Source organism: Ranitomeya variabilis, chromosome 2 (assembly GCF_051348905.1).
Source record: "Ranitomeya variabilis isolate aRanVar5 chromosome 2, aRanVar5.hap1, whole genome shotgun sequence".
NCBI lineage: Eukaryota > Metazoa > Chordata > Amphibia > Anura > Dendrobatidae > Ranitomeya > Ranitomeya variabilis.
This window is the reverse complement of record NC_135233.1, coordinates 358,727,050-358,751,387: the sequence shown is the minus strand read 5'-3', so window position 1 is coordinate 358,751,387 and position 24,338 is coordinate 358,727,050. Positions and strand designations below refer to the sequence as shown.

The 24,338-nt window shown below is 43.7% G+C and overlaps 1 protein-coding gene across 1 annotated transcript in view; it reads left to right on the top strand.

Annotated features, from left to right (window-relative positions):
• Window positions 1–24,338, top strand: part of LOC143805905 (cytochrome P450 2C8-like) — a 142,164-nt gene that overhangs the window by 111,603 nt on the left and 6,223 nt on the right. The window contains exon 7 of the mRNA XM_077285659.1: window positions 21,586–21,773. Within this exon, the coding sequence (XP_077141774.1) occupies window positions 21,586–21,773 (188 nt within the window). The remainder of the gene's footprint in view (window positions 1–21,585; window positions 21,774–24,338) is intronic.

Here is a 24,338-nt window from a genome sequence, read left to right as displayed (position 1 = left end):
ACAACGATCAGGTCTATCCGCCTGAAATTCTTGCAAAGCACGTCGCAAATCTGGAGAGACAGCAGACAAAACCACTCCATCCTTAAGGACACCAGCAGGTTCAGAATTCCCAGGAGAGTCAGGCTCAAAACTCCTAGAAAGAGCATCTGCTTTCACATTCCTAGAACCCGGTAAGTACGAGACCACAAAATTAAACCGGGAAAAGAACAACGACCAACGTGCCTGTCTAGGATTCAGGCGCCTGGCAGACTCCAAATAAATTAAATTCTTGTGATCAGTCAAAACTACCACCTGATGTCTGGCACCCTCAAGCCAATGACGCCACTCCTCAAATGCCCACTTCATGGCCAAAAGCTCCCGATTACCAACATCATAGTTTCGCTCGGCGGCCGAAAATTTTCGCGAAAAGAACGCACAAGGTCTCATCACTGAGCAGTCGGAACTTTTCTGCGACAAAACCGCCCCCGCTCCGATCTCGGAAGCATCGACCTCAACCTGAAAGTGAAGAGAAACATCAGGCTGGCGCAACACAGGGGCAGACAAAAAGCGGCGCTTAAGCTCCCGAAAGGCCTCCACGGCAGCAGGGGACCAATTGGCAACATCAGCACCCTTTTTAGTCAAATCCGTCAGAGGTTTAGCAACGCCAGAAAAACCAGCTATAAATCGACGATAAAAATTAGCAAAGCCCAAGAATTTCTGGAGACTCTTCAGAGAAGTAGGCTGCGTCCAGTCGTAAATAGCCTGAACCTTGACAGGGTCCATCTCAATAGAAGAAGGGGAAAAATATACCCCAAAAATGAAATTTTTTGAACCCCAAAAACACACTTTGAACCCTTTACACACAAAGAATTCTCCCGCAAAACCTGAAAAACCCTCCTGACCTGCTGAACAAGAGACTCCCAGTCATCAGAAAAAATCAAAATATCATCCAAGTACACAATCATAAATTTATCCAAATATTCACGGAAAATATCATGCATTAAGGACTGAAAGACAGAAGGTGCATTAGAAAGGCCGAAAGGCATTACCAAATACTCAAAATGGCCCTCAGGCGTATTAAATGCGGTCTTCCACTCATCCCCCTTCTTAATTCGCACCAAATTATACGCCCCACGAAGATCAATCTTAGAGAACCACTTAGCCCCCCTTATGCGAGCAAACAAATCAGTCAGCAAAGGCAACGGATACTGATATTTGACTGTAATTTTATTCAGGAGACGATAATCAATACAAGGCCTCAGAGAGCCATCCTTTTTAGAGACAAAGAAAAAACCAGCTCCTAAAGGAGATGAAGAAGGACGAATGTGTCCCTTTTCCAGGGACTCCTTAATATACTTGCGCATAGCAGCATGTTCAGGTACAGATAGGTTAAACAAACGACCCTTTGGAAATTTACTGCCAGGAATCAGATCTATGGCGCAATCACAATCCCTGTGAGGAGGGAGTGAGCCAATCTTAGGCTCTTCAAAAATATCACGATAATCAGACAAAAATGCCGGAATCTCAGATGGAATAGATGACGAAATGGACACAATAGGAGTGTCCCCATGAGCCCCCCGACATCCCCAGCTTAACACAGACATAGCCTTCCAGTCAAGGACTGGGTTATGAAACTGTAACCATGGTAATCCAAGCACCAAAACATCATGTAAATTGTACAACACAAGGAAGCGAATCACCTCCTGATGGTCTGGAGTCATACGCATAGTCACTTGCGTCCAGAACTGTGGTTTATTACAAGCCAAAGGTGTAGAATCAATACCCTTCAGAGGTATAGGGACTTCCAGAGGCTCTAAATCAAACCCACAGCGCCTGGCAAAGGACCAGTCCATAAGACTCAGAGCGGCGCCAGAGTCCACATAGGCATCCACGGTAATAACTGATAATGAACAAATCAAGGTTACAGACAAAATAAATTTTGACTGTAAAGTGCCAATTGAAATGGACTTGTCAACCTTCCTAGTACGCTTAGAGCATGCTGATATAACATGAGCAGAATCACCACAATAGAAGCATAACCCATTTTTACGCCTATAATTCTGCCGCTCGCTTCTGGACATAACTCTGTCACATTGCATTTTCTCTGGCGTCTCTTCAGAAGATACCGCCAAATGGTGCACGGGTTTGCGCTCCCGCAAACGCCGATCAATCTGAATTGCCATTGTCATGGACTCATTCAAAACTGTAGGCGCAGGGAACCCGACCATAACATCTTTAACGGCATCAGAAAGGCCCTCTCTGAAATTTGCCGCTAAGGCGCACTCATTCCACTGAGTAAGCACAGACCACCTACGAAATTTTTGGCAGTATATCTCCGCTTCATCTTGCCCTTGAGATAGGGCTATCAAAGCTTTTTCAGCTTGAATCTCCAAATTAGGTTCCTCATAAAGCAACCCTAAAGCCAGGAAAAACGCATCCACATTGAGCAACGCAGGATCCCCTGGTGCCAATGAAAATGCCCAATTTTGAGGGTCACCTCGCAGCAAAGAGATTACAATCTTAACCTGCTGGACAGGATCTCCTGAGGAGTGAGGTCTGAGAGAAAGGAATAATTTACAATTATATTTGAAATTCAAAAACCGAGATCTATCTCCGGAAAACACCTCTGGTGTAGGAATTTTAGGTTCAGAAATAGGAGTATGCATAACAAAATCTTGTAAATTTTGAACCTTCGTAGCAAGATTATTTAAACCTGCAGCCAAACTCTGAGGATCCATCTTTAAACAGGTGAGCTCAGAGCAATTCAAGGATTAGAAGGAGAGAAAGGCAAAGGCTGTAATTAGAGCTGAAATACAACTGATCTAACTATGGAGCAAACATAGGAAAAAAAAAAAAAAATCTACAGACTTCTTTTTTCTCTCCTTTCTTCTGCCAATAAGTTTAACACAGGCCGGTCATACTGTCATGGTTCCCAATGGCAAGGGAACGTAAGAAACATATAAGTAACGAACGAGCTCTCGGGTGATGGAAACTTGAGTTGACCGTGAGCTAAATCTACCACGCAACTAACAGTAGCCAGGGAGCATACCTACGGCTTCCTATATGCCACGCGCCAGCCGGAGGACTAACTATGCCTGGTAGAGGAAGAAACAGACCTGGCTTACCTCTAGGGAAATACCCCAAAAGATGATAGCAGCCCCCCACATGTAATAACGGTGAATTAAGAGGAAAAGACATACACAGTATGAAAGTAGATTTAGCAAAGAGAGGTCCACTTACTAGATAGCAGAAGGATACAAAAGAGGACTTCACGGTCAACTGAAAACCCTTTCAAAAACCATCCTGAAATTACTTTAAGACTCCTGTGTCAACTCATGACACAGGAGTGGCAATTTCGGCCCGCAAGAGCTTCCAGCTACAGAGAATAACAAAACTGCAAACTGGACAAAAGGTACAAAACAAAAGGACAAAGTCCACTGTTGTGAATTTGGATTCTGGGCTCCCCCGGTGGCCGCTTGTGGAATTGGACTTGTCATCCTCTTTCCTGTTTCACCTGATTCCATCAGTAGTGGGTGTCGCTATTTAAGCTCATTTCTCTGGTGGTTTCTTGCCGGTCAACAATGTTATCTGATGCCTCTCAGTGCTTGTTCCTGCTTCTAGACAACTTCTAGATAAGTTGGACTTTTGTCCATGTTTTGTTTTGCCTATTTGTTCCAGTTCACAGCTGAAGTTTTGTTACTGTGTCTGGAAAGCTCTCGTTGATCAGGGATTGCTACTCTGGCGTTATGAGTTAATGCCAGAGTTTAAGGTAATCTCTGGATGGTGTTTTGTTAGTGTTTTTCTGCTGACCATGAAAGTATACTATCTGTCTTCTGCTATCTAGTAAGCGGACCTCAAATTTGCTAAGACTATTTTCCTGCTGCGTTTGTTGTTTCATCTGAACTCACCGTCATTATATGTGGGGGCTACTGTCTTCTTTGGAATATTTCTCTAGAGGTGAGCCAGGTCTTATATTTCCCTCTGCTAGCTATTTAGGTCTTAGGCCAGAGCTGGGCATCTAGCGATAAATAGGAAATGCTACCTGGCTATTTCTAGTTGCGCGGCAGGCTTAGTTCATGGTCAGTATAGTTCCATCTTCCGAGAGCTTGTCCCTCTATAGGCTTGCTATGATCTCTGCCTGCAGAGATCATGACAGTTTGACCGGCCTGGGGTCCAGAAAATTTCCTTTTTGGGGTATATTTTTTCTCCCTCTTCCATTGAGATGGATCCCGTCAAGGTGCAAGCTATTTGTGACTGGACTCAGCCCTCCTCTCTTAAGGGTCTTCAGAGATTTTTGGGCTTTGCCAACTTTTACCGCCGATTTTCTGGATAAATTTATGATAATATATCTGGATGATATTCTGATTTTTTCTGATGACTGGGACTCTCATGTCCAGCAGGTCAGGAGAGTTTTTCAGGTTCTGCGGTCTAATTCTTTATGTGTGAAGGGGTCTAAGTGCGTTTTTGAGGTACATTCTTCTGCATTGGCAGGTCATCCCGGAATTTTTGGTACCAGGGATTTGGTGGCAAGATCCTTCTGGTGGCCTTCCCTGTCACGAGATGTGCGAGTCTTTGTGCAGTCATGTGACGTTTGTGCTCGGGCCAAGTCTTGTAGTTCTCGGGCTAGCGGACTGCTGTTGCCCTTGCCTATTCCTAAGAGGCCTTGGACACACATCTCGATGGATTTTATTTCAGATCTGCCTGTTTCCCAGAAGATGTCTGTCATCTGGGTGGTCTGTGACCGTTTCTCTAAAATGGTTCATTTGGTTCCTCTGCCCAAGTTGCCTTCTTCTTCTGAGTTGGTTCCTCTGTTTTTTCAGAATGTTGTCCGATTGCACGGTATTCCTGAGAATATTGTTTCTGACAGAGGTACCCAATTTGTGTCTAGATTTTGGCGGGCATTCTGTGCTAGGATGGGCATAGATTTGTCTTTTTCATCTGCTTTTCACCCTCAGACTAATGGCCAGACCGAGCGGACTAATCAGACCCTTGAGACATATCTGAGGTGTTTTGTCTCTGCTGACCAGGATGATTGGGTTGCTTTTTTACCATTGGCAGAGTTCGCCCTCAATAATCGGGCCAGTTCTTCCACCTTGGTGTCCCCGTTTTTCTGTAATTCGGGGTTTCACCCTCGATTTTCCTCCGGTCAGGTGGAATCCTCGGATTGTCCTGGAGTGGATGCGGTGGTGGAGAGATTGCATCACATCTGGGGGCAGGTTATGGACAATTTGAAGTTGTCCCAGGAGAAGACTCAGCGTTTTGCCAACCGTCATCGTCGTGTTGGTTCTCGGCTTTGTGTTGGAGATTTAGTGTGGTTGTCTTCTCGTTTTGTCCCTATGAGGGTCTCTTCTCCTAAGTTTAAACCTCGGTTCATCGGCCCTTATAGAATATTGGAGATTCTTAATCCTGTTTCTTTCCGTTTGGACCTCCCTGCGTCCTTTTCCATTCATAACGTTTTTCATCGGTCGTTATTGCGCAGGTATGAGGTACCTGTTGTACCTTCAGTTGAGCCTCCTGCTCCGGTGTTGGTTGAGGGTGAGTTGGAGTACGTTGTGGAGAAAATTTTGGACTCTCGTGTTTCCAGACGGAAACTCCAGTATCTGGTCAACTGGAAGGGTTACGGCCAGGAGGATAATTCTTGGGTCAATGCATCTGATGTTCATGCTTCTGATCTTGTTCGTGCCTTCCATAGGGCTCATCCTGGTCGCCCTGGTGGATCTGGTGAGGGTTCGGTGCCCCCTCCTTGAGGGGGGGGTACTGTTGTGAATTTGGATTCTGGGCTCCCCCGGTGGCCGCTTGTGGAATTGGACTTGTCATCCTCTTTCCTGTTTCACCTGATTCCATCAGTAGTGGGTGTCGCTATTTAAGCTCATTTCTCTGGTGGTTTCTTGCCGGTCAACAATGTTATCTGATGCCTCTCAGTGCTTGTTCCTGCTTCTAGACAACTTCTAGATAAGTTGGACTTTTGTCCATGTTTTGTTTTGCCTATTTGTTCCAGTTCACAGCTGAAGTTTTGTTACTGTGTCTGGAAAGCTCTCGTTGATCAGGGATTGCTACTCTGGCGTTATGAGTTAATGCCAGAGTTTAAGGTAATCTCTGGATGGTGTTTTGTTAGTGTTTTTCTGCTGACCATGAAAGTATACTATCTGTCTTCTGCTATCTAGTAAGCGGACCTCAAATTTGCTAAGACTATTTTCCTGCTGCGTTTGTTGTTTCATCTGAACTCACCGTCATTATATGTGGGGGCTACTGTCTTCTTTGGAATATTTCTCTAGAGGTGAGCCAGGTCTTATATTTCCCTCTGCTAGCTATTTAGGTCTTAGGCCAGAGCTGGGCATCTAGCGATAAATAGGAAATGCTACCTGGCTATTTCTAGTTGCGCGGCAGGCTTAGTTCATGGTCAGTATAGTTCCATCTTCCGAGAGCTTGTCCCTCTATAGGCTTGCTATGATCTCTGCCTGCAGAGATCATGACAGTCCACTTAGCTGATCAGCAGACTAGTAGCAGGAACATGCAACCGAAGGCTCTGGTTACAATGATGACCGGCAAGGAAAAGACTGGAGAGCAAGGCTAAATAGGAAACTCCCAAACACTGATGGAAGCAGGTGAACAGAAGCAGCAAAGTGCAAACAAGTCACCAGTACCACCAGCAACCACCAGGGGAGCCCAAAAAGCGGATACACAACAGATGCCCCATCGACAGCTCCCATGGGTCCAAATCCTCCAGCGGGGGCATATCGGAATAATCCTTGGGTGACAGGGGTCGATGCAGGGCCATCCTTTTCTGTAGGCCTTCTCTGGTCTCCAGTCCCACCTCATCTGAGTCATAGTTTCGTTTATTTGGTCTCCACCCACCATAGAGGATCAGGAGGCGGATCTCCCATGCTGACGGGCACGTCTCCAGGACACAGAAATATTCAGACTGGGCGGTCATTGCCTTTCGCGCTCTCCAGCTCAGGTTCGCCCACTCCACGCCCTTCTTCTTCTCCTGTGCTTCTCGGAGTGCTGTAATGGCGGCGTTTTTGGTGGGCATTTTGGGCGGCAAGCGGCAATGCACAGTCTTTGCAATAAGTCACAGTCCAAGCACAATAAATCACAGTTCCAAGGCACACATGACCTGATTCTTCAGGCTTAAGTAGATCCTGTTCGTGACGCCAAGTTGGAGCACCCCCACGGTCGCAGGGCCGAGGGGTACCCGGTACCGGGCCTGTCTCAGTTCTGGGATTGTCACGGTGGCTAGACCCGGTCTGTGACCCTGCTAAGGGGCGTCCAATGAAAGTTGAGAATGATGATGTGTGGTGCAGGTTGCGATGAATAACAAGGACACAGGGTTGCAGTCTCTTTACCTCTTTACTGAAGGCTTCAGGATCCTCAATCCAGAGTACGGTTAACAGGGCTGTCTGAGACCGGCCGGTCCGATGGCACCTCCAGAGTTCCCTTTGCAGGTGGAAATCTGTGCCTTCCTTCTAGCGCCTGTGTGTTGTAGTCCTTCCCTGCTGAGCACCACGGGATAGTCCTCACAACTGTTGTGTCTGTTTCTGATGTTCCTTCACAACTGATTCTGATATTCTTCTCCATCCCCCAGATGATATGGCTAGGACGCACCCGTATGACGGGTAGGCCTGGAGTTCTTCCGGGACCCTAGTGACGCCCCTCTCCCACAATTGCCCCCTATGTCTGCTTAGGTGATTTAGGTGAGACAGCCCGCCTGTAACTGACTGTCCTGCCATTGGTTTGAAGTAAGGCTTGGAGCCAATACTTCCTCGGCGTTTCCGGCCACCAGCTACGCGCCTCAGTAGGATGTTGCCTCAATCTTACAGCACGACTCCTACTGGTATTTTCTCCTTGTTGCTATGATCTCATTTCTCACTCTTCGCAATAAACCTCGCTTCTTCTCCTTTCTTGGGGTAACGCCGCAATGAAGGGCAGGCGCGGTCTCGTAACATTCTTTCCTGTTCGCTAGGCCTCTTGTTGTGAATTAGACTTTTTTGGCTCCCTCTTGTGGTCACTAGTGATATGACTCTGGGATTGTCTTTCCTCAGTTTGGCACCCACCTGGGTCGTTAGTCCAGGGGTGTTGCTATATGAACTCCCTGAATTCTCAGTCTGGTGCCTGGCAACGTTGTAATCAGTCCTTTCTGTTTGCTCCTGTCTGCTGGTCCTGGTTCGTGCTAAATTAAGCTAAGTCCTGCTTCCTTGTTTTTTGGTTATTTGTATTGCTCTTATTTTTTGTCCAGCTTGTACTAAATGTGATTCCTGATTTTGCTATGAGCTCTAGGGGGCTGGTATTCTCCCCCCGGGCCATTAGACGGTTCGGGGGTTCTTGAATATCTAGTGTGGAAATTTTGATAGGGTTTTTGCTGACCGTATAAGTCCTCTTACTATATTCTGCTATTAGTCAGTGGGCCTCTCTTTGCTAAATACCTAGTTCATTCTTACGTTTGTCTTTTCTTCTTACCTCACCGTTATTATTTGTTGGGGGCTTGTATCCAACTTTTGGGGTCTTTTCTCTGGAGGCAAGAAAGGTCTATCTTTTCCCTTCTAGGGTTAGTTAGTTCTCCGGCTGGCGCGAGACGTCTAGAACCAACGTATTTGTGGTGCTAGGATTAGATATACGGTCAGCCCAGTTACCACTGCCCTATGAGCTGGTTTTTGTGTTTGCAGACTTAGTATTTATTTCTGAGACCCTCTGCCATTGGGGTCATAACAGTATGCCAGGCCAAAGTTGAATGTTTAATGCATTGCAGAAGTGAAAGAAAGGAAATTCTGAGTTTTTTTTTTTTTCTTCCTCCCCTTTACCTTTGAGTGGCTTGAGCTTGCTGCAGACATGAATGTCCAGACCTTGATTACAAGTGTGGACCAGCTTGCTGCTCGTGTGCAGGGCATACAAGATTTTGTTACCAGTAGTCCTATGTCTGAACCTAAAATACCTATTCCTGAACTGTTCTCTGGAGACCGATTTAAGTTTAGGAATTTCAGGAATAATTGTAAATTGTTTCTATCTCTGAGACCCCGTTCATCTGGAGACGCCAGGAGATCCGGCATTGGCAAATATTGATGTGTTTTTTCTGGCACTCGGATTGCTTTACGAGGAACCCAATCTTGAAATTCAGGCAGAAAAAGCCTTGCTGGCTATTTCTCAGGGCCAGGATGAAGCTGAAGTGTATTGCCAAAAATTTCGGAAATGGTCCGTGCTTACTCAGTGGAATGAGTGTGCTCTGGCCGCAAATTTCAGAAATGGCCTTTCTGAAGCCATTAAGAATGTGATGGTGGGTTTCTCCATTCCTACAAGTCTGAATGATTCCATGGCGCTGGCTATTCAAATTGACCGGCGTTTGCAGGAGCGCAAAGCCGCTAATCCTCTTGTGGTGTTGTCTGAGCAAACACCTGATTTAATGCAATGTGGTAGAATTCAGACTAGAAATGAACGGAAAAATCATAGACGTCAGAATGGGTTGTGTTTTTACTGTGGTGATTCTACACATGTTATATCAGCATGCTCTAAACGCCTAACAAGGGTTGTTAGTCCTGTCGCCATTGGTAATTTGCAACCTAAATTTATTTTGTCTGTGACTTTAATTTGCTCATTGTCTTCCTACCCTGTTATGGCGTTTGTGGATTCAGGTGCTGCCCTGAGTCTTATGGATCTGTCATTTGCCAAGCGCTGTGGTTTTGTTCTTGAGCCATTGGTAAATCTTATCCCTCTTAGAGGTATTGATGCTACACCATTGGCGGAAAATAAACCGCAGCTTTGGACACAGGTAACCATGTGCATGACTCCTGAACATCGGAAGGTGATTCGTTTTCTTGTTCTGCATAAAATGCATGATTTGGTCGTTTTGGGGCTGCCATGGTTACAGACCCATAATCCAGTCTTGGATTGGAAGGCAATGTCTGTGTCAAGTTGGGGCTGTCAGGGAATTCATGGTGATTCCCCGCCGGTGTCTATTGCTTCCTCTACTCCTTCGGAAGTTCCTGAGTATTTGTCTGATTTTCAGGATGTATTCAGCGAGTCCAGGTATAGATTTGATTCCAGGCAGTAAATTTCCTAAGGGAAGACTATTTAATCTGTCTGTACCTGAGCATACCGCAATGCGTTCGTATATCAAGGAATCTCTGGAGAAGGGGCATATCCGTCCATCCTCTTCCCCTCTTGGTGCTGGATTCTTTTTTGTGGCCAAGAAAGACGGATCTTTGAGACCTTGTATTGACTATCGGCTTCTGAATAAAATCACTGTTAAATTTCAGTATCCTTTGCCTCTGTTGTCGGACTTGTTTGCCCGGATTAAAGGTGCCAAGTGGTTCACCAAGATAGATCTTCGTGGTGCGTACAACCTTGTGCGCATTAAGCAAGGAGATGAATGGAAAACTGCATTTAATACGCCCGAAGGTCATTTTGAGTACTTGGTGATGCCTTTTGGGCTCTCTAATGCTCCTTCAGTGTTTCAGTCCTTTATGCATGATATTTTCCGGAAGTATCTGGATAAATTTATGATTGTTTATCTGGATGATATTCTGTTTTTTTCTGATGATTGGGACTCGCATGTAGAGCAGGTCAGGATGGTGTTTCAGGTTTTGCGTGAGAATGCTTTGTTTGTTAAGGGCTCAAAGTGTCTCTTTGGAGTACAGAAGGTTCCCTTTTTGGGTTTTATTTTTTCCCCTTCTGCGGTGGAGATGGACCCAGTCAAGGTCCGAGCTATTCATGATTGGACTCAACCCACGTCAGTTAAGAGTCTTCAGAAGTTCTTGGGTTTTGCTAACTTCTACCGTCGTTTTATCGCTAATTTTTCTAGCGTTGTTAAACCTTTGACGGATATGACCAAGAAAGGTTCTGATGTTGCTAACTGGGCTCCTGCAGCCGTGGAAGCTTTCCAAGAGTTGAAGCGCCGGTTTACTTCAGCGCCTGTTTTGTGCCAGCCTGATGTCTCACTTCCCGTTCAGGTTGAAGTGGATGCTTCTGAGATTGGGGCAGGGGCCGTTCTGTCGCAGAGAGGCCCTGGTTGCTCTGTAATGAGACCATGTGCTTTTTTCTCTAGGAAGTTTTCGCCTGCTGAGCGGAATTATGATGTTGGCAATCGGGAGTTGCTGGCCATGAAGTGGGCATTTGAGGAGTGGCGTCATTGGCTCGAGGGTGCTAAGCATCGTGTGGTGGTCTTGACTGATCACAAAAATCTAATGTATCTCGAGTCTGCTAAACGCCTGAATCCTAGACAGGCCCGTTGGTCATTGTTTTTCTCCCGTTTTGACTTTGTGGTCTCGTATTTACCAGGTTCAAAGAATGTGAAGGCTGATGCTCTTTCAAGGAGCTTTGTGCGTGACTCTCCTGGAGTCACTGAACCAGTTGGTATTCTTAAAGAGGGAGTAATCTTGTCAGCCATTTCTCCGGATTTGCGACGTGTGTTGCAGAGATTTCAGGCTGGTAGACCTGACTCTTGTCCACCTGACAGACTATTTGTTCCTGATAAGTGGACCAGCAGAGTCATTTCCGAGGTTCATTCCTCGGTGTTGGCAGGGCATCCGGGAATTTTTGGCACCAGAGATTTGGTGGCTAGGTCCTTTTGGTGGCCTTCCTTGTCACGGGATGTGCGGTCATTTATGCAGTCCTGTGGGACTTGTGCTCGAGCTAAGCCTTGCTGTTCTCGTGCCAGCGGGTTGCTCTTGCCCTTGCCTGTCCCGAAAAGGCCTTGGACACACATTTCCATGGATTTCATTTCAGATCTCCCGGTGTCTCAGGGCATGTCTGTCATCTGGGTGGTATGTGATCGCTTTTCCAAGATGGTCCATTTGGTATCTTTGCCTAAGCTGCCTTCCTCTTCCGATCTGGTTCCTCTGTTCTTTCAGAATGTGGTTCGTTTACACGGCATTCCTGAGAATATCGTGTCTGACAGAGGATCCCAGTTTGTTTCCAGGTTCTGGCGATCCTTTTGTGCTAAGATGGGCATTGACTTGTCGTTTTCGTCTGCCTTTCATCCTCAGACTAATGGACAAACGGAGCGAACTAATCAGACTCTGGAGGCTTATTTGAGGTGTTTTGTTTCTGCAGATCAGGATGATTGGGTGACCTTCTTGCCATTGGCTGAGTTTGCCCTTAATAATCAGGCTAGTTCCGCTACTTTGGTTTCGCTATTTTTCTGCAACTCTGGTTTCCATCCTCGTTTTTCCTCAGGACATGTGGAGCCTTCTGACTGTCCTGGGGTAGATTCTGTGGTGGATAGGTTGCAGCAGATTTGGAATCATGTGGTGGACAACTTAAAGTTGTCACAGGAGAAGGCTCAGCGTTTTGCCAACCGCCGCCGCGGTGTGGGTCCCCGACTTCGTGTTGGGGATTTGGTATGGCTGTCTTCTCGATTTGTTCCTATGAAGGTCTCCTCTCCTAAATTTAAGCCTCGCTTCATCGGTCCTTACAAGATATTGGAAATCCTTAATCCTGTGTCCTTTCGCTTGGATCTTCCGGTGTCGTTTGCCATTCACAACGTGTTCCATAGGTCTTTGTTGCGGCGGTACGTTGTACCTGTGGTCCCTTCTGTTGAGCCTCCTGCTCCGGTGTTGGTTGAGGGCGAGTTGGAGTACGTGGTGGAGAAGATCTTGGATTCTCGTCCCTCCAGGCGGAGGCTTCAGTATCTGGTCAAGTGGAAGGGCTATGGTCAGGAGGATAATTCCTGGGTGGTTGCCTCTAATGTGCATGCGGCCGATTTAGTTCGTGCCTTTCACGCTGCTCATCCTGATCGCCCTGGTGGTCTTGGTGAGGGTTTGGTGACCCCTCCTTAAAGGGGGGGTACTGTTGTGAATTAGACTTTTTTGGCTCCCTCTTGTGGTCACTAGTGATATGACTCTGGGATTGTCTTTCCTCAGTTTGGCACCCACCTGGGTCGTTAGTCCAGGGGTGTTGCTATATGAACTCCCTGAATTCTCAGTCTGGTGCCTGGCATCGTTGTAATCAGTCCTTTCTGTTTGCTCCTGTCTGCTGGTCCTGGTTCGTGCTAAATTAAGCTAAGTCCTGCTTCCTTGTTTTTTGGTTATTTGTATTGCTCTTATTTTTTGTCCAGCTTGTACTAAATGTGATTCCTGATTTTGCTGGAAGCTCTAGGGGGCTGGTATTCTCCCCCCGGGCCTTTAGACAGTTCGGGGGTTCTTGAATATCCAGCGTGGAAATTTTGATAGGGTTTTTGCTGACCGTATAAGTCCTCTTACTATATTCTGCTATTAGTCAGTGGGCCTCTCTTTGCTAAATACCTAGTTCATTCTTACGTTTGTCTTTTCTTCTTACCTCACCGTTATTATTTGTTGGGGGCTTGTATCCAACTTTTGGGGTCTTTTCTCTGGAGGCAAGAAAGGTCTATCTTTTCCCTTCTAGGGTTAGTTAGTTCTCCGGCTGGCGCGAGACGTCTAGAACCAACGTAGGCACGTTCCCCGGCTGCTGCTATTTGTGGTGCTAGGATTAGATATATGGTCAGCCCAGTTACCACTGCCCCATGAGCTGGTTTTTGTGTTTGCAGACTTAGTATTTATTTCTGAGACCCTCTGCCATTGGGGTCATAACAGCCTCTGTCATGATCCCACCCCTGACAGGGACCCCCCTGAATCTTCCCCTGCAACACCCTCTGCCACAGGATGTTGCCTGGTTCCAACCCAGTCAGCTTCTCCCTAACTTTCTATCCAACCCCCAGTTTTACCAGATTGTGAGGAGTGGCCTAATGCATAGTGCCCTTCGCTCCCCCTGGAGGCCAGACTGTGAAGTTTATCAGTGTCTGAGATACCTCGTCAGATGAACTCCTTCAGTGCCATCAGACGTACCATAGCCCCCCTTAGTGGCGGAGCAACAGTACTGCAACGACCAGGACTCTTGGGCGCTGCATATTCATTAGACAGCATGGGGATTGCAAATTACTTCTTTTATCTGCTTTAGTTGTGATATGAGCACTTTTTTTTATAACATATACTTTATTGGTTCCAGAGTAAGAAGATATATTGACAACAGCCATTCAAATAATTCCAATCATTAACTAATAGTACAAGATTTGGTCAATATTCCAAACTACTTCCGTACAAGGAACCAGAAATTTTTTAACAATAACCCAGACTTAAATAAATAACACAAATAATTGCTCTTTTTGGTAATGTCAGTTATGAAGTGCTAACCTTGACAATTTGTAATGTTACATAACAAATATCAGGAATTCTATGCTGCCTATTTGTAAACAAAGGATTATAATGGACATTTATGTTAGGAGTTTTAATTTCTATCAATCACAAGAGTACTTCGAGTAAATAAACAATTTTTCGCAGATAACTTTAAATTATTTAACCCTGCCAGGCGACTGGCTATCATGTGTACCATAATACAATTAGGCCGGCATCACACTAGCGAGTTTTACGGACGTATGAGCGCAGAAAATACGTCCAGAAAATACTCATTGCACACGGCCCAATGATTCTCTATGGGGCAGCTCCTATCTGCCGTATATTACGCATCCATAATACCCGGTATGTTACGGGCGTAGAAAATCGCAGCATGCTGCGTTTGTCAGGGTATTGTGCAAAAAATACGCCAATGAAAGTCTATGGGTGTGAGAAAATTACAGATTACACACAGACCATGCGTGTGACTTGCGAGAAATACGCAGCGGTGTTCTCTAGAAGTGCCGGTAATTCAGTGCAGTGTACAGTAAAATCACACTGACAGGTTAGAATAGAATAGGTAGAATAAATGTGTACACATATAGAATAGGTATATATATATATATATATATATATATATATATATATGTCAGTGAGACACACAGGGCTGTGGAGTCGGAGTCGTGGAGTCGGAGCTAGTTTTGGTTGGAGTCGGAGTCGGTAGAAATGTACCGACTCCGACTCCAGCTTTACAAAAATGTATTAATATTTCATAATTGAACTTTCATATGAATTTTATAAATGTTACTCAAATATATATGTTCTATCAAACTATGAACAACAGTGATAAGCAGTTCTGCTGGAGATAGAGACATTTCTTACTTATTGTGTGTCACTGTTCTCCACTATTCTTATCTAATCTTATACTTGGTTAACCTCATGCTGCCCCAACCCCCGTACTTACAATGTATTAAATTGAAAGTGAAAATGTGTTGCAAATTCTTAGTAGTAAAGCTCCTCCTCTAGACTAGATGTTTACTAGGTGTGCGTCTTCCAAGCATCTTACAGCTGCTACTCAGAAGAGGAAGACTGTAAGAAGTATTATCCTTTCAACAAACTTTGCATCAGTTAACTGTGAGTACATGAGGAATAACAGTATTACTGACCACTATATCAGTTGTACAGCCTGGCAATAATTTTGTACAATTGTTTTTAGGAAAAACAATTGTCATTTGGATTGTGAATGCAGAATTAAAAACCTGAGAATGTCAAAGAAGCGTCACATTAAATCAGCTGTATTTGAACATTTCACAATCACTCAAGATAGAAAACATTATGTCTGTCAGTGTATGACAAATGATCCAGACGAAAACAAATGTTGTGAAGCCAAGATCAGTGCATATTCAGACAAAGATAAAAATGCTCCTATCAGAGCTCCTAATCTAAAGAGACATTTACAGCGCTTTCATCCAGAAGTACTGAAAGCAGTGGATGAGAAAGACTGCATCCAAACCAATGAATCAGTGCCCAGCTATTCCAGCCAAACAAAGGAGCAGAGAACTTTGCAGCCATCAGTTGCAAGATATTTTGTCAGTGACAAAGTTACTGTGACAATGACAGTAGACACATTTAAAAAACAGATTATAGAGCTTGTTGTAAAGGATAGTGTGCCTATTTCATTATTTTCACGACCAGCTTTTATGTGTCTGAATGGGGAAATGGCCCGCAAGCTTGGTTGTTTCTCTGGAGAGAGTATTAGAAAAGTAGTAATCGAAGAAGCTTTTAAACAAAAGGAAGAACTTAAAAAAACTCTCAAGGGGCGCTTTCTGTTTCTTAAAATGGATGCCTGCACACGTCACAGAGTGAACTATTTTGCCATCAATGTCCGATTTGTTTGTGACAAAAATGAAATAGTTACCAAGACATTGGCAGTAAAAGACACCAAAGCTCATCACACCAGTGAGTTTCTCCAGGTCTTGGTGGAAAAGGTTCTGCAAGACTATGAACTATGCTTCAAATATGATAAGTACTATTAAGCTAATTAATGATAGTAATGATGGTGACCAGCAGCTAGAAGAACATTCTGGGTCCACAGACACAAAAATGTTTGAAATAGAGGAACACAGTATTGTAACTGAGGAGCAAACTCAAGTTGCTTCAGATGAACAGCAACATGATAGTTTAGATGATCTTGTTGAAACTGTGTCAATACGTTCTTTCATTCATCACATGCGCTGTGTTGTGCATATGCTACAGCTGGGTATAAGAGACAGTCTGCAAGAAGGACATGCTGCTGCACTGATTGGCAAGGTAAGAAGATTGGCTATTGTTGCTAGAACCCCTAAAGTTGACTCAATTTTGAAGAGACGTGCTGGAAAAAGGGCAATTATTGATCAAGCCACACGATGGGGCAGTACTTACTTAATGATTCAGCGCTTGGTTGAACTGAAAACCTTTCTTGTAGACATGGCTAACCCTCAACTGACGCTAAATGAAAGTCAGTGGAATCAGGTGACTGAGCTGGAAAAATTGCTAGAGCACCCATTTACAGTGACTAAAAAATTACAAGCAAAGGACTTACCTCCAGGTATTTTGTTAAAGGAGTGGAAGAACCTGATGTTTCGCCTGTCCCAAAGAGGAGGGTTAATTGCTAGTGGCATTGCTACATCAATGAAACAGAGAGAGGAGCTACTATTACAAAATAACATTCTTTTGGCAACTGTTTATGTAGACCCAATGCATCAGATTCTTCTAGATGATCAACAGCTAACTAAAGGAAAAGAAGCTCTGTTTGAAATAGCAGTAATGATGAAATGGTTGCAGAACAGTCAGGAGGAACAAGAAGAATTTGGTCGTCCTGCCACATCTTCACCCTCATCAACTGATGAAGAATTTAATTTTGAAAAATATTTGGATCACAAGGACCGTGCAAAGCGTTCCCGCATAGAAGAAGAGTCATCCCCATCAAAGAACACAGCCAGTACATTTCAGCAGAACTTTTCATGTTCACTAAAAGAAATTGAGAAATTTGACCGTTCATCAAAAATAACAGTGCAACAAGCGACTCCTCTGTATCCTGACATTGTCAGAGATGTTGCCCGCGTGGTTACTGCTTTGCCACCAACCCAAGTTAGTGTAGAGAGGTTGTTCTCTGCTCTCAAAATAATTAGATCAGATTTGAGGGCATCCATGAAGAAGGATGTGACAGAGGCAATACTTTTTCTGAGGACAAATTTATAGATTTCTTCTTATTAACTGCATAACAGTATTTATTGCATATTTACTTACAAGAGTTTATAAAAGTTTATAAAAGTTATTTGCTTTATTCTTATTGTATTCTATTAAATATAGTTTTTGCTGTAAGTGGTCTGATTACTTATATGATGGTGAGAAACTGAATAAGCACCATGTTAATATTTTACAACAGTAAATTTATTGTTACAAATTGGCTAGTTATGAAGGAGTCGGAGTCGGAGCCGGAGTCCGAGTCGGAGTCAGAGTTGGAACCTGATAAAATCCAGGAGTCGGAGTTGCAACTGTGGCTTACCGTCTCCACAGCCCTGGAGACACATACTGTATATATATATATATATATATATACAGTATATATATATATATATTTAATTCAGCGCTCGATAGCAGAAAAGCTGGGTAATGCAGGGGAATGTACTGTAGTTACCTCGAGTCGCGATGATTCACCCTCTGCTGGATGAACTCATATGAACTCGAGCCTGGGAACGTTTCAGAATATTTTCCCAGGCTCGAGTTCATATGAGTTCATCCAGCAGAGGGTGCATCACCGCGACTCAAGGTAACTACAGTACATTCCCCTGCATTCCATTCATTCACCAAGTTTTACAGGCAGAAGCACAGCTGCATTAGCAGAGCTCCTGAGTGTAAAATGATTTAACCCCTTCAGATGGATTTACAGCGTGGGACAAGACTGAGTGACGGAAGGTATGGAATATTGTTGTTTGTTTTTTTAACTTTATTTCAGGTGAGTCTTCAGGTGGATTAAGAGTATAATGAAATATTAAAACACTATGTGTCTTTATTTCATTCAAATACTTTTTAATAATGTGTGTGTGTGTGTTTTATTAACCATTTCATACTATTGGATTAATAATAGATAGGTGTCATAATTGACGCCTCTCCATTATTAAACTGGCTTAATGTCACCTGTTATGACCTGGTGGTTACGGAGCAGTACTGAGATGACCTGGTGGGTAAAACCAATCATGGACAAGCTCAGAGGAGGTGGCAGCTCCACCGACAGTAATCACTATGATGACCTGGTGATTACGGAGCAGCACTGAAATGACCTAGTGGGTAAAACAAATAATGTACAAGCTCTGAGGAGGTGGTAGCTTTACTGACTGCAATCCCTACACCTAACACCAACACTAGAAATAGCCATGGAGCGTTCCTATCTCTGCCTAGACACCTCTTCACAGCCTAAGAACTAACTACCCCTGAAGATGGAAACGGAAAACTATCTCGACTCAGAGAAACCCCCAAAGGAAAGATAGCCCCCCACAAATATTGACGGTGAGTGGAGAGGGAAATGACAAACTCAGAAATGAAACTAGATTTTAGCAAAGGAGGCCATTACTATCTAAATAGACAGAGATAGAAAAGGTTACTGTGCGGTCAGTATAAAAACTAAATGTCCACGCAGAGTTTACAAAAAATAACCTCCACACCGACTCACGGTGTGGAGGGGCAAATCTGCTACCCCAGAGCTTCCAACTAGCCTGAATAATTCATAATGACAAGCTGGACAAAAGAGACATAACTTAAACCTGAACAGAAGGTCAAAAGCAGGGATACACCCAAGAACTAGCAGAACTTATCTTAAGCTGAAATGGACTGACCAACAGAGCACTTCCAGGAGAGGACTGAATCCACAGGAAAAACATTGACAGCTGGCATTGACTACAGACTAGAGCCCACTTAAATAACAAGACCAGGGAACCAATTAGTGAATGCAGCTGCTAAGTTCCACTCAAAACCACCAGAGGGAGCCCAAGAGCAGAACTCCCAAAAATACCATTCATAACCACAGGATGGAGCCCAAGAACGGAATTCACAACAGTCACCTTACAATTGCAAGGTGACATTAACCCTTCATTACCCCATATCCCACCGCTACAGGGGAGTGGGAAGAGAGAGGCTAAGTGCCAGAATAGGCGCATCTTACAGATGTGCCTTTTCTGGGGTGCCTGGGGGCAGATGCTTTTAGCCAGGGGGGGCAATAACCATGGTCCCTCTCTAGACTATTAATATCTGACCTCAGTCACTGGCTTTCCCACTCTTGTGGAGAAAATTGCGTGGGAGCCCACGCCAATTTTTTCCGGGATTTAACCCTTTAATTTAATAGCTAGAGACCCCAAATTTGACACAAAGACACTTCTTACATTAGTAAAGAGGAATATGTAATAAAAGAAGGGATATGAGATGGTTTACTGTATGTAAACCATGTCTCATATCCTGTCGGGTTTGTGAAGGAGATAGGAAAAGCCGGCAATTGAATTACCAGCTTTTCTGCTATCTAGCGCTGAATTAAATATAAATATATATATATATATATATATATATATATGCGTGTCTCACTGACATATATATATATATAGACTGTACTGTATATATGTTTTTAAGAATATTTGAGCAGATGGATCCATGATATGTCCATTTTGCAAGCCTGCGAGAAAAAAATCGCCGTACGGAAGCCATACAGATGCCATACGGATGACACACGGATACATTTGTGTGTAAAAATCGCATCCTCACATTGAATACGGAACAGTGTTTTGGGACAATTACTGCGTATTACGGCCGTAAAAAACGGACCGTATTTACTTACGCCTAGTGTGACGCCGGCCTTATAATGAATTTTTCTCATTGTCTCCTGCAGTAAAGGAATTGTAACACTTTTCCAATTCTTTGCTATATTGACTCTTGTAGCTATAAGGATGTGGCTTGTAATTACTGCGTCCTAGTATTGGAGTTGCTCTAATTTCAGAGATAATAAAGCTGATGCAGGATCCCAGTACCCCTGAAATCAAACTATAAATCTGTAACCAGTAAGTGCGGATTAGGGGACATGACCACCAAATATTCAACAAATCACCCGCCTCTGATTGACACAATACGGGGTGAAATACCACCTGTATAAAATCTTCCTAGAAGATTCCAAATGGTTTATGCAATGTGAAGACTTTTTGTCTATCTGGAACGCCTGTGACCATTCTTCCTGGGTATTCCTGAGAATTTATAGCTTATTATGCTCTAGAAATCCATTTAGAAGAGTCCCTATTAATAGAAAAATAGTATTCATACTCAGATTTTAAGCTTTCTGACCCATTATTCATACTGTTCATAAAATGTCTAATTTGAAGGTATTTGAAAAAGTCTCTCTTATTAATGCTATATTTATCCACTAGTGAAGAAAATGGAGATAGAGCATTAGCTTGCATCAAGTTCCCCAATCGAGTTATTCCACTTTCTATCCAATTATCTAGCTTAAGGAATGGGATGGCATACTGCAGTGTTTCAAGCGGAACATTATCCAATCTAAAGGGGAGCAGTTTATATCCTATATTTTTATTCCTCCAAAGGTTTATTCCAGCTATAATTGTAGGGGAAGTATTGGAAGAGAAATTCCTAGATAATCTTAGGTGCCATAGGAAGTGGGACAATATGAGCATTTTTGTGTTACATTGTTTACATTTTGTTGCTACGGCGATTGACTACCTTTCCTCTCAGCTCCAGATCCAGATCTACTGTTATCAGTCTTGCATAGTAATAAGTATCTTGACCACATCATTGGCTGTTTACAGAGCAGTTCTCCTATTCACCACTCACTTTCCTGAAATTTTCCAATGGCCCTTCTATCTCTATATACAAATACAGTGATAAAAGTGTAAACTTTAGAACATGCCACTGTCACACCTGAATGTTTTATAGAATCACATTCAACTCAGAAGAAGGACAAATCTACTAAACTAGAAATGTCAGTCAAGAAGGAGCGATGGATTCCCAGCAACAAGGAACTGAATAGCCTGGGTAGCTGTGGGCTCCTAAAGACACATATTGAGCATACCCATTTTAGGCTATGTGCCCACAATCAGAATATAGCAAAGTTTTGGAAGTAGCACATTTTAGCTGCATCCAAAATGTTGCATTCTAATCACGCAGGTAAATCCGCATGTGTTCATTGAACAATGAGGATTTATCGCATATAATGAGCACAGTGGGCATCAGGTTTCTATAAATCCCATCCACTGTGCTTGTAACCAATAACTCAGCAGTTTGGACACATCGCAGGTGAGCTGCCTCCAAACTGCTGCTATTCTGGATTGTGGGCACATACCCTTAACTTTTCAAGCAATCTTCAGCTGTTATTTGGTTGTAATTGCAAAATAGATATAATTTGAATATAATTCTAGATTGAAAAATATTTCCATTGTTCCATTTTTGTTAACTTCAGAGAAGATCCACAATGAAATTGACAGTGTAATAGGGAAAGACCGCTGTCCATCAATAGAAGACAAAAGTAAAATGCCGTATACAGAAGCCGTAATCCACGAGATCCAGAGATTTGCTGATATTGTTCCTGGAGGAGCTCCACATGCTGTCAGCAAGGACACAACCTTCAGAGGATTTCACATTCCAAAGGTAGAGTACGCTGATCCTCTCAATCTTTGATCATATTTGCCAGCCTTTGGTGGTTGGTATCAGCAAGATGGGTAGCTTAGTGGTATGAGAAGAGTGCCTTCACAAATTTTCAAACATGGTCACTCTCTCTTTTAGGGATCTTGGTCCTCCCTGCACAAACTCCACCCAATCGTCTTTCCAAGTCCAGTCTCAACCTTTCAGAAACATAAGAACCTTCTCAGGGCCAGAAAGATTTCTTAACTGTAGTACAGGAGGTCTCACCTTTTTTTCTGGAGCTTCCTAAGCATACAATCTTCTCAGTCTATGAATCAAATGCAGTATGTAGGAATCGAGTACATCGGACAGGATTGGATCCCTTTGTCTCTAGTGGCGGCCATACCTACAATGGAGGAAATAAGTATTTGATCTCTTGCTGATTTAGTAAGTTTGCCCACTGACAAAGACATGAACACTCTATACTTTTAAGGATAGGCTATTTTTAACATTGAGAGATAGAATATCAAAAGTAAAATCCAGAAAATCACATTGTATAAATTATATTAATTTATTTGCATTTTGCAGTGAGAAATAAGTATTTGATCCCCTACCAACCATTAAAGATCTGGCTCCTACAGAGCAGTTAGACGCTCCTAATCAACTCGAGACCTGCATTAAAGACAGCCGTCTTACATAGTCACCTTTATAAAAGGCTCCTGTCCACAGACTCAATCAGTCAGACTCTAACCTCCACAACATGGTTATGACCAAAGAGCTTTGTAAGGATGTCAGGGACAAGATCATAGACCTGCACAAAGCTAGAAATGGCTATAAAACCATAAATAAGATGCTGGGTAAGAAGGAAACAACTGTTGGTGCAATAGTAAGAAAATGGAACAAATACAAAATGACTGTCAATCGACATCGATCTGGGGCACCATGCAGAATCACACCTCTTGGAGTATCCTTGATCATAAGGAAGGTGAGAGATCAGCCTAAAGCTACACAGGGGGAGCTTGCTAATCATCTCAAGGCAGCTGGGACCACAGTCACCAAAAAAAAAACATTTGTAACACATTACGCCTTAAAGGTTTAAAATCCTGCAGTGCTTGCAAGGTCCCCCTGCTCAAGAAGGCACATATGCAGGCCCATCTGAAGTTTGTCAATGAACACCTGTATAATTCTGTGAATGATTGGGCGAAGGTGCTGTGGTCAGATGAGACTGGAAATTGAGGTCTTTGGCATTAACTCAACTTGCTGTGTTTGGAGGAAGAGAAATGCTGCCTATGACCCAAAGAACACCATCCCCACTGTCAAGCATGGAGGTAAAAACATTATGTTTTGGAGCTTTTCTCTGCTAAGGGCACAGGACTACTTCACTGCATCAATGGGAAAATGGATAGAGCCATGTACCGTAAAGTCCTGAGTGACATCCTCCTTCCCTTCGCCAGGACTTTAAAAATGGTTTCAGCAAGACAATCACCCAAAACATACAGCCAAGGCAGCAAAGGACTGGCTCAAAAAGAAGCACAATAAGGCCATAGAGTGGCTATAGAAAACTTATGGAGGGAGCTGAAGCTTGGAGTTGCCAAGCAAAAGCCTCAAAATTTTAAAGATTTAGAAATGATCTGCAAAGAGGAGTGGACCAAAATTCCTATTTACATGTGTGCAAACCTCATCATCAACTACAAAAAACGTCTGACTGCTGAGCTTGCCAACAAGGGTTTTGCCACCAAGTATTAAGTCTTATTTGCCAGAGGGATCAAATGCTTATTTCTCACTTCAAAATGCAAATACATTTATATAACTTAAACAATGTGATTTTTCTGGATTTTATTTTTTATATTCTATCTTTTAATGTTAAAATTAACCTATCCTTAACCCCTTCGCGCCATCCGCCATACTAGTACGGTGCTGCCGGCACTGCATTTGTACCAGCCGCAGTACTAGTACGGCGGACCGATCACCGCGGTCTCGCGCTGAGCGCCGCGGTGATCGGGTGCGGGTGTCAGCTGTATATGACAGCTGAAACCCCGCAGCAATGCCCACGATCGGCGCTATCGCCGATCGCGGGCATTTAACCCCTCTGATGCCGCTGTCAGTAGTGACAGCTGCATAGAGGTGGATCGCGCAGGGACGGAGGCTCCCTGCGCTCTCCCACCGGAGCAACGCGATGAGATCGCGCTGCTCCGGTGACCTGGAAGGAGTCCCTGGATCCAAGATGGCCGTGGGACTCCTTCCGGGTCATTTACTGACCTGGCTTGCCGGCACCTGCTGAGAGTTCCTAATAGCAGGCGCCGGCAAGCCTCTGGAACGTGCCTGTCACATTGTTAATCTGACAGAGTGCTATGCACACTGTCAGATCAACGATCTGATCTAAAACAGTGATGTCCCACCCTGGGACAATGGTAAAAAGTGAAAAAAAATAAAATACAATGTATAAAAAATAAAATAAAAAATCCCCAAATAAAGAAAAAAAAAAACATTTCCCAGTAATTCCATTTATTTTTGTAAATAAAAAAACAACAATAAAAGTACACATATTTGGTATCGCTGCGTCTGTAACGATGCACTCTATAAAACTATCCC